The sequence below is a fragment of the Rhinolophus sinicus genome, chromosome 16 (assembly GCF_057876585.1).
Source record: "Rhinolophus sinicus isolate RSI-liver-muscle chromosome 16, RSI-T2T, whole genome shotgun sequence".
NCBI classification, from domain to species: domain Eukaryota; kingdom Metazoa; phylum Chordata; class Mammalia; order Chiroptera; family Rhinolophidae; genus Rhinolophus; species Rhinolophus sinicus.
Genome location: NC_142516.1, coordinates 37,132,729 through 37,144,070, shown reverse-complemented (window position 1 = coordinate 37,144,070; position 11,342 = coordinate 37,132,729). Strand labels below are relative to the sequence as shown.

General features: G+C 34.5%; 1 protein-coding gene across 4 annotated transcripts in view; it reads right to left on the bottom strand.

Annotated features, from left to right (window-relative positions):
• LOC109457324 (S-phase kinase-associated protein 2-like) overlaps positions 1-11,342 on the bottom strand; it is a 97,828-nt gene that overhangs the window by 7,567 nt on the left and 78,919 nt on the right. The window contains exons 9-12 of one of the 4 annotated variants that reach the window (XM_088793369.1): positions 9,918-10,045; positions 7,309-7,425; positions 1,954-2,064; positions 91-156 (exon numbers count right to left, since the gene is read on the bottom strand). In XM_088793369.1, the coding sequence (XP_088649495.1) occupies positions 91-156; positions 1,954-2,064; positions 7,309-7,425; positions 9,918-10,045 (422 nt within the window). Of the gene's footprint in view, positions 1-90; positions 157-1,953; positions 2,065-7,308; positions 7,426-9,917; positions 10,046-11,342 lie in introns of those variants that run through there. The other 3 variants (XM_074330590.2, XM_074330592.2, XR_016019409.1) reach the window with 3 other exon arrangements.

Genomic DNA, 11,342 nt, shown 5'->3' with positions numbered 1-11,342 from the left:
GGAATGGTGGTAGGATGAAGGAAGAATATGGAAATTCTACTAATGGGAACTTATTTAACATTTTTAAAAATAAGAAAACACTGGACTGACCTGAATGATGGTGAAATTTTTGTCTGATTGTGAAATTTTTCAGTTTCTTGGTATTTCTGAAGAATCCTATGATAAATATTTCTTAGAATGTATTAATTTTGCCTTAATGAAGAATTACCAGGCCTCCTTTTAGAAGGCAAAAAGGACCATGAGTTTATCTCATTTTGCCTTCCATATCAGCAATTCCAGCTGACATTTAGTGTTAAACTGCGATACTCATATTGACCTCAAATTCCATTTCTACTCTTTTTCTAGCTAGTTTCAGACAAAATATTTTTTTTGTAGAATTTTGAATTACTCAACTGTACGTGTGCATGTGTGATTTTTACTATAAAAAGTCTCAAAGCTTTTTTAAAAGTAGGCAGGGTTTTTGAATTATAAATAATTATAAACAACTATTAGGCAGTTATGTTCATTTTAATGTTGGTAATATTGGAATAATTCTGTCAATATTTCCTTGTTATTCATTTACTAATTGTTAGAACACTCAACTTTTTCCCAAATGTATAGTCTAACAATAGGAAGATCATATTCTAAGACTACAATGGATTTCTTCCTACGGGAGCCCATGAATTTAAACTCAAGCACTCAAAAATTACTTTTAACTCCAGGGAATGCAATGTATGCATTGTTAGATCAGGGATACATTTATATTCATCCAAAATAATGGAGAAATGTACATTTCTATGTGGCATGATATGAGGAGATGTTAAATATTAATCTCTTTTATTAGACCTAAAAAGATTAAAGCTCCTGTTCCCGAAAGTACAAAATGAGACAAACTAGATCAGTCAGAAAGAGACCTATAAAATTCTAAAACCATTCCTATTCCTCTGGAACTCATTCTATAATTCAGTATTAAAAGGATGAGATACTCAAATAAGGCTCTCTTCACTAATGAAGTAGGACACTAATTTTTTAGTAATGTAGTAATTGGAAATACAGAATCAGGATTTCTAAAATATTACATGTATTCCTTAATTTGCAAGTCTTTAATGTTATAGAAGATGGGTGACTAAAATGGAAAGCTGGCTTAAAAAAAAAAAAAAAAAAGAGGTCACATTTCTACTATAAAATGAGACAGTGGAAGAAAACAGAATTCTTGTCCCACCAACACATTTGTTAAGAATGCCATACATTTAGAGGTGATTTTTAAAAACAATGTAGATTTCATTATGTCCTTTAAGCTCTCAATTCCTGTTTTCCAGTGATAAACAAATTATTAGTTAATTTTTTATATTTACAATTGCCTAACCAAATTTCCTCAAACTGTCCCATTGTTTTGTTGATTTTTGAAAGCTAACAAAAGTCCCAGGGCTCCATATATAAGTATTTGTTCTACGGATTCCCCATTCCCTGGTAGATTAATTCATTACAAAAATCTTAGATTTCACTCCAAAAACTCAGATTTCACAAAGTGGACTAGGACTAATCAAATACTTCTTAGCCAATGGGATACCTGAAATAGTCACTTCAACTTTGATAACTCCTGAAATGTTTTTCTTTCCCTAGCATGTACAATTCTAGTAAATGGTGTTTCAAGAACAGGGGCAACATAACTGAAGAGTATTTCACTTAACTCTTTCATTTTTTTCCAGAACTTTTTATGAATTCCAAGTACAAAGGAATTAATATATTTCCTGCTAATTGAGGTCATAAGAGACTGATTTAGTCTTAAAATACAGTCAATATTTTCTGGGAAATATTTAATGATTGCAAGAATTCTGTGTTAATAAAATGGAAACAACCTTTAGGAATTATTAAGATGCACAAACCAAATCACAGCTAATATCGTTCTTTTTACTTCATGATGACATTTAAAACTGAGAGAGACACAAGTGGGTAAAATCATCATTCTCTTACCGTTTACAGCTTTTGCAAAGTTTTTTAACGGCATCCAGGGTGACATTCTTGCAGAAACTGAGTTTCACACATTCCAAACTCATATGACAATAATTAGCCAATGAACAAACTCTAGAAAGGAGAAAGAGGACAAAAGGTTATTAAAATAGATGGTTATTAAATGTACTTTTTACAAAGTTTTCAAAAACTCAACCCTCAAATTTACCTTGGCCCTGCATTTCCACTAACCCTACTGCATCCCTCCTCACCTACTGCCCCTGACCTCCCAACTGCTCTGAGACTGCAAATGGAACTTCCTGAAAGACATGCACACAATGAATACACCTAATAAAATTTCCAGACTATAAAAATCAAGCAAAAAAGTTAAGATGACAGGGGCAAAGATTTCAGGGTTTTTGGTTTTTTTTAGATTCTTAGAGAAATGGTAATAGTAGATAAATCCAGAGAATTATTACAGTAGTATCATTTTGATGTGTATTTAATAATACCTAGGTGAAAGTAATCATTATCTTAACATCTGGCACCAGAATTACCACCAGAGGAGACTCTAGGGTATTGGTGAAGAGAGTCTTATAAACTATTGTAGGAGAAAAGAATCTGCACGATAACATGTGATAGTTCTGCCACTTTTCATGGACTGGGATGGATTTTTCTTCCTCCTGATAGGGTGAAGAAAAATTGAGAAGAGAAAAATGAAGAAAGGTTGGAGCAAGCAAGGTGAAGTGGAAGGACTTATGAAAGCATTTTCTTTGCCCTTCCTAGGGTTCCCTGAAACATTTTTACTGGAATGTATTTTGCTCACAAATGAACCAGAAGAAGAAACTGAGTTAACATTAACCATGTGAGAGGGAGCAGTTGCCAAAGAGGCATGAAAAGACAGGAAGCAACATGAGAGCATAAGTCCCATCCCAGAATTTTTCAAAATCAAGTGGGCATGGAATTTTAATAACCTTATGCAAATGTTTACCCCTTCCAGGCCAAGGGAGCTCTGTGTAACCTAAATCACTAGTTTAAAGATTAGACGCAATCTATATATTGAACAATATGGTAATATTTAAATAAATTATGTCATATCTATATAATGGAGTATCAAGCAAGCATCAAAATAATGTTTTTGAAAAAATGATGGCTAATAAGGAGAACATGGTATAAGTTAGGTGGAAAAGAGACAGATGCAAAACTATATTTACAGGATGATCCATATTTAAATGTAATAGCACCATATCTTAATTTCATTATAATAAACTAAAGAAGTTTTATTTGATTACGAAAATCCTAAATCAGTGGTCAACACATTCTTTTTTAAAAGGCCAGATACTAAATATTTTAGGTTTTGCAGGATTTAATTTGTATTTAATCACAGGCTAAGAGACAAAAAGCAAAGATATCATCTAGGTTCTTATGTAACTATTTAAAATACTACCGTTTAAAGTTGTAAAAAAAAAAAAAATTTCAGCTTACAGGCCATTAAAATACAGGCAGCTGTCTACAATTTTACAATCCTCATCCTACATTAACTAACTTGGAAAGTTCTCAAGTAGCTTTCTGAATTAAAATGTCCTATGTCATAGGTGGGAATATTAATACCTGCCCTAAACTCTTCACAGGATTTTGGGGAGAATCTGATGTGTAAGGAAGCTTTTGACAAATGTAAACTGTTAAAAATAAATCACAATGTGGGACAATTTGATCTCAGCTGGAGTTCCTTTTTCTGTTTTATGCCCTCCTAAATCCTACAAGTACTTCAATGACTATCTGGGGTTAAGCCCTTTCCAAGAAGTCACTCCCACACTCAAAGCTATGCAATCTCTTTCTTCTTCAAGGGATGTGTATTCCTTTAAGATATCTGCATGTGCATGTGGTATTTTTTTCTCATATTATATGATAAGTACCTTGAGGGAAGAATCTGTCTTGGATATTGTTTTCTATTCCTCACTGCAAATAGCTCACCATGATAATTTTGAATTTATCATCTAGTATTTAAAATATGCCAAATAAATTAAATGACGGGCACGGTATTGCTGCATCTATTCCAGGTACACTCAGCTTTGTGAGTCCAGGGAATGAAGATTTAACCACAAATCACTCTTTTATTTGAAATTTTAAAATGATATATGCTAATAGCAACAAATAGGTACAAGAACATCATTTAATGTGCTCAGGAAAGCAAAATTGCTTCCAGTAAACTACAGCCATCACCATGCCTTCCCAGTTCACTTTAAAATAAATAATCTAGAGGAATTGGGGGGTGTCCATTGACTTCTTTAGGAAGTTGACTCACTATAAATTCAGTTATGCTAAACTATTATCATTTTACAGATACAAAAAAAATCTCAATTTTCATGAGATTAAATAACTTAAGCATCATAAAAAATATTGCGAAACTTCAAATAGCAATGAATGAAATAGTATTTTTATCTTAAAACAAACAAACAAACAAACAAAAATAACTTTCAGATGTCTTTGGCACATAGGATACTTTAAGCAACCGATGAAGAACTATTTAGAATTTACCCACTGAGCCCTAATGCCTTACTAAATGAGCTAGGGGTTATGGGGGTTGTGAAGAAGTAGAATAAATCTCTCAAAATCACAGGCCATGTATACAGCAACTTGAACTACTTGGAAAAAGTCCAAGAATTAAACATAAGAACAAAATAAAGGTTATAAATTAATATTTTTACAAGATGGTCATTCAGAGCTCAAGAACATATTTGCTAAAATATACATCCTTAAAGGAGACCAGTGCTCTTTATTTCATTATGTTGATTAGCATTACTATTTATTGTCCTTTCATTTCACCTAAGAACACTTAGTATTTCTTGCAGTGCAGGTATTCTAGCAACAAATGCTCTCAGCTTTTGTTTATCTTAGGATATTCTAATTGCTCCTTCATTTTTTGAAAGATAGTTTTGCCACATATAAAATTTTTGGTTGAATTTTTTTTTCCTGTCAGCACTTTGAATATGTCATCCCACTGTCTTCTGGCTGCCATTGTTTCCAGTGAGTTGTTAATCTTATTAAGGATCATCTGTAGGTAATGAGTTGTTTCTCTCCTATTGGTTTCAAGATTCTCTTTTGTCTTTGTCTTTCAATAGTTGGATTATGATTTGTGTAGATGTGAATCTGGAGTTTGAGTTTGCCCTACCTAGAATCCATTGAGTTTCTCAGATATGAAATTTTTTCATCAAATTAGGGATGTTTTTGGCCATTATTTCTTCAAAGATTTTTTCTGCCCCATTCTCCTCTCCTTCTGGAACTCCCATTATGTATATATAGATCTGCTTAAAAGTACCCCTCGGTATCTGAAGATCTGTTCATTTTTCTTCATTCTTTTTCATTGTCTTCCTCAGACTATATAATCACAATTAATTTATCTTCAAGTTTATTGAATTTCTTTTCTGCCTGCTTAAATATGTTGTTGAGCTCCTACAGTAAATTTTGCATTTTAATTATTATACTTCTCAACTCCACAGTTTCTATTTGGTTCCTTTCTATAATTCTCTTGACATTTTCTATTTGGTGAGACATTGGTAGATTTTCCCTTAGCTCTTTAAAAATGGTTTTCTTTAGGTCTTTGAATATACTTAAACTAGTTGACTTAAGGTCTATCTGGCAAGCCCAATGTCTGAGATTCCTCCAGGACAGTTCTTAATAATTGCTTTCCACCACTGTGTATAGGCCTTACTTTCTTGTTTCTTTGCATGTCTTGTAATTTTTGTTAAAAATAGGAAATTTTAAATAATAATGATATGGCAAAATTTTAAATAATATGATATGGCAATAATATGATATGGCAATTGTGGCTGGAAATCTAATTCTCCTCCTCCCCTGGGTTTGTTGTTGTTGCTGTTTTTAGTTTTTGTTGGCATTTGTTGATTAGTGGTTTTTCTGAAGTAATTCTTTAAAGTCTATATTCTTTGTCATGTGTGGCCACTGAAGTCTCTGCTCAGCTTAGTATTTAATCAATGATTGGATAGAATGTTTCCTAAATATCTGGAACTATTACATCCCTCAGTCTTTATTGAGGGACTCTATGTGTGCTTCAGGACATGCCTTCAACATTCAGACAGGCAGTTTTCAACTCTGCCATAGCTTTCACTTCCTATTTGCTGGAACCTTCAAGTGGTAAGTGTTTGAGCCTTCTCTGGTATTTTGCGAGCATGCATACAGCCTTACACATGCACGTGCACATTACACATGCACATGGCCTCCTACATTCCCAGGAATATGTTGGAGCTTTTAAAAGTATAGATACAGAGAACAAACTGATGGTTGCCAGAGGGGAGGGGGGTTGGGAGCTGGGTGAAAAGGGTGAAGGGATTAAAAAATACAAATTGGTAGTTGCAAAATAGTCATGGGGATTTAAAGTAAAGCATAGGGAATACAGTCAATAATGTTGCAGCAACTATGTATAGTGCCAGGTGGGTACTAGACTAATCGGGGGGGACCACTGCATAAATTATATAAATGTCTAACCACTATGTTGTATACCTGAAATTAATATAAAATAATACTGAATGTCAACTATAACTGAAACAAAATTAAATAAATAAAAGCACCTATGCACACCTCAGCCTTTCCTTTTGGACTTTTGTTAGTATGTTGTATTTTTATTACCTTAGTACTAAGTTTTCTTTTTTAAAAATCCTGATAATCAGTGAAAGTGAACAAATATAATGAAAGTATTCACAAACTGTCCAGCTAGTATATACATCCTGCTCTGGGCTGGCACTTATAAAAGATGGGTCAATTATACCTAATCAATATATTGCTATTTTAACAAGGGTTCTGGCTAATTAACATTACTTACTAATTAACATGGCATATGCCCTGACAATGAAACGTGATTGCTTGCTTCTTACATTGCACATTTGACTTTATTCAACAACAGTAAAAGTAGCCCAATGCCCTAGTATAAGTGAGAATTTCCCTCACTTAAATGATGGATAAATGTAGGGCCCTTTGGAGTAACTGAAGTAGCCTCCATTGGAAAAGTATCCTATTAGTTCCAGTATCCTGGGGAAGGGTGATTATGATTTAAGAATTTAAAAGCAAATGCTGACTGTGGAGAAAAGAAAGATGGAGGAAAGAAAGGAAGATGGTTGTTCAGGAACCACAAACTGATGGCTGTCAAAACCCGTTGTAATCAGTCAACAAATACATTTACATTTTTATTTATCATGTATTTTCTCTTTCAAGAATCTCTACAGATTCTTTTTTGACTACCATATCATAGTCTACATTATAGACTCACAAAGGTGCCCTTAAAATGATAAACTGAAATGGATAATTAACTCATGATTCATTTTCTTAAAGCAACTATATGAAAAAGATAATCTGAACATTTTCTACCCTCTTTTGCTTATCCCTGTAGAGCTTAGGTCCAGATACGTGAGCTGGTGGCAGCTTCTTGCCAATGCATGGATTCCTGCATTGGTTACCTGTCGGCATCCACTCACATCGAGATACCTATGGAATTTGAGTAAAAAGGATTTGTAGGTGCTTTTCACAAAATTGGCACACTCAGTTGCCCTTCTCCTAAGTAGCACGTCAAGAGTTGGTGTTACTATGTAGAGAAACATTTGCTTCATATTTAACTAACTAGCTGAGAGAAAAGTTACTTCACTGGAATTTGCGCTTATAAAGAAGACACATACCAATGCAATTCAAATCACTTTGTGTGCTCTTTGTCTCCTGTGCTCCCCACATCTAACTGGTTAAGGACCATGACTTCTAACTATCTAAATGAGGTCAGCCTTACCTAGATTTTCATAGAATGTTCTGATCATGAGTTATTTTAAAAAGGTATTAAAGATAAAATGAATAAGAGTTCCATGATCAGAGTTCAAATAAAGCTCAAATGTTTTTGCTATTTTCATTTAAGTATTTTGAAATATCAAAATCAAGAAATAGAATACTTTTTTCAATGAAATATTATTTGAGAAATCATTATCAAATTTTTACAAGATCAAAAATGGTTTCAGCTTTCATAATATAGAAAACTTGTATATAAACATCTCCACAGATGTAATAATAACAATATTATTAACTTTTATCATTTATATTTATATTTTATATTATTAATCTCTTTTCTTCTATACTGTCATTTACTAATAAGGCATATTTGGACAAGTCATTTAATTCCTTTGAGGCACAATTTTCCTTGGAAAAAAAAATGGGAATAACTGCTTAACATTTAGAGTTGCTATGATGACTAAATATATGTGTGTCTGTGAGAGTCCTAATCTCAAGGCAATACTGTTAGAGAAGTGACATATTGATGGATTTCCAGCTGTTACTCTGTCTTCCATGTTTTCAGTCATGGTGGTGGTCGCTGTTTTGTGTAGTCTTTGATGTCACTACTGGTGTCATTTGCTGTTACAAAATTCTCTTCCTTGCAAAAGAGAGCTGTTTGGAGTAAGTGTTGTTCAGTTGCTAACACTCTTTCAGCATGGTGGAGAGAGATCATATTAGTCAGATGACCAGGATCTAAGTCCAGTCCTGCCATTGCCTACCTGTGTGAGTTTGGGCAAGTCACAGCACCTCTCTGGCCCTTGATAATATCCTCACTATTTAAACAAGTGTTTGGATTAGAGGATCTTTAAGGTTTTCTTCAGCTCAATAACTCGAAGTCAATAATTAATTTAGAAGTTATATAAAGTTATTGATCCTTTCTCTTTGGTGACTCAACTCTAGAATGGGCAGTGGCCATTTTTTAAATGGTCGCAAAATTTTTTAACATTTCTGCAATTGAGAAATGATATCTATATGCCCTCCCCTGTAAAACTGAGCACAACTTGTCGCTCCTTCAATCAAGAGAGTACAGCGGAAATGAAACTACATGAATTTCAAGGCTAATTCATCCAAGATGATGCAGCTTCCTCCTTGTTTCCTGGGATACTCATGTTCAAGCTGCCATATAAGAAGCTACACTATCCTGAGGGTGCCATGCCACGAGGAGGCCCAAACCATAAGGAAAGGCCATGTGTAGGTTCTTCACACTGGCTGAGTCCAGAGTTCAAGTCATGTCCATTCAGATGCCAGACGTGTGAGTGAAGGAGCCTCCAGATGATTCTAGACCCAATAATGAAGTCATCCAAGCCTTCGAATGTTCCCAGCTGAGGTCCCAAACATTATGGAATAGAGATAAGATACCTATCCTTTTTATGCCCTGTCCAAATTTGCAAACCACAGAATCTGTCAGTCTAATAAAATGATTTTACACCACTCAATTCCAAGTGGCTTGTAATGCAGCAACAGTAACTAAAACAGAGGCTAATTACACAATATTACATAAAGATAGCGCCGCATTGTCCTTTGTAGCTCTGTAATTTTGAGTTAAAAGAAAATGGAGAACAGGGTCATGAGATAGGAATAAATTAAGCAAACAGTGCTGTGGCTCAGATCCTTTAGAACAACACCTTTAATGTGACACATTTCTCTGGTGAATACTCATGGGTAAGCGCGTTTCTGTGACGGACGGCATTTCCTCTCTGACTACTCTGCCTTCCCTTACCTCTCCACACTATCCCCGTTCTTGCTTATATTTGATGGTGAAAGGAAGAAGCAGAACCATTTTTGATATTGTAAGACAGGCCCCTTAGAAATACACAACAAACACAGTGCTGTTGTTGAAATCATTTGCTAAATTTGCCCTTCAAAAAAATCTTTGGTCAAATAAAATCTCACACATCCCCAAGTCATACATCCATTCCGTTTTGTTTCATTCTATTTCAGTCAGTTTTGCTAGGTCAGGTCACTCCACAGAATGATGCTGGCTGCTCGGCCAACACACAGAAATGTATCAGGCAGAGTTTCAGTTTCTAATTCATCCATCGACTAGAGTGTATTAGTTATTCCAGTGATTTCAATAAAGAAAACTCAGGAGAACAAAGCCACAGTCCTAAAGCATAATGTGATCACTTTGCTGCGGTCTGGTTAGCTCAGAGAGGAGAAAGTACCTGAGAGTTCGCAGATTGGTACTGATTTCCACCAAGCTCACGTCTGTTACCTGAGCGCAGGAACCGAGGACCAGATTGTCCAGTTTAGGACACTGTGTCACAATAAGATGAATGATCTGATCTCTTACCTACAGGAGGAAACGAATAAGAATTTATTTTCAATCACAGGGCTCTCCGCACAAAGAAGATAGGACAATGAATCGAGTGTGTTAGAAATTAAAATGTGCCTATTTTCAGATGTGTTATAATCAGCAGCAGCAGCAACATAATACTAATTGCTCTCATTTGAGGACTGCCTGTGGTGTGTCAGATTCCAAGCTAGAAACTTTATATGAACTAACTCTAGTCCTTGCAATGGTCCTACAAATATCAATGTTAATATCCTGACTTTACAACTAAAGAAACTGGGTCTGGGAGTTAAAGGTCTTCCTGAGGCTGTCCCTAAGTAAATGGCAAGGCTGACAGTCAAACCTAGGACTGATGATTCCAGAGGCCATATTTTTTCCAAAGTACTTTCAGATGAGAACTAAACTGATCAGAGTCAGTCATCTGATACAAGCTCCCAGGTTCTTTATTAATAAAATCAGAAAGTAAGAGAGACTTTGATAAACTAATGATATAAAATGGAATCGGTTATAAGATTCTAAAATGAATTTTATGTTTAGGCCTAGTACGCTAGTTTTAAATTATTAGGATAAAATGAGGTATGAAACACTAAAATTGAGGATCAAAATGCACCAAACTGGAACCTAATAAACACAAGAAAATCAAATCTAATCTTGGATTAACCCCAAGATTTTATGTGATTTTTTTCTGCTTATTTTAATGACTGCTCATGTTTTTTTAACTATCATGCTAATGACTACTTAGTATTCTATTAATAGGAAGATTTTATTCATCTTCCTGATATCATAAAAAATCACTAATAATCACCTAATTACAACTAGCATGGTGCTAGGCACTGCACACAGACCTCGATTTTCCCTCTCATAATTTATAATAGAGCAGGATTTTGAAAGTCCTATCCATTTATACATAAATGGATGTACAAACCCACAAAGAAATGAAAACCAAGTCCTACAACCTTCACCCACTCTCAATCTGTATCTGTCCATTTCTGTCTTTGCATATATTTATATCTATGTTCTATCTATTATTCATCTATTTATGTATCATGTACCATAATTATGCTGTAATATTTATTCCCTTTACCCATTATAGTCCGATTTAAGTGCATATATACATTTATGCTCTCTGTAAGTGAGTACAAAAGCCCACTTTTCAATCTTTGAACTCCATCTGGACCACAGGGCCTCCAGTCTCAAGAGCAAAGAGAGTATAAGTTCTTCCATGGTGACTCTCTTAAGAGTTTATGAAAAGGATTGACAATCAGAGAACACCATAAAAGGTCTTTGATTTCCTGGG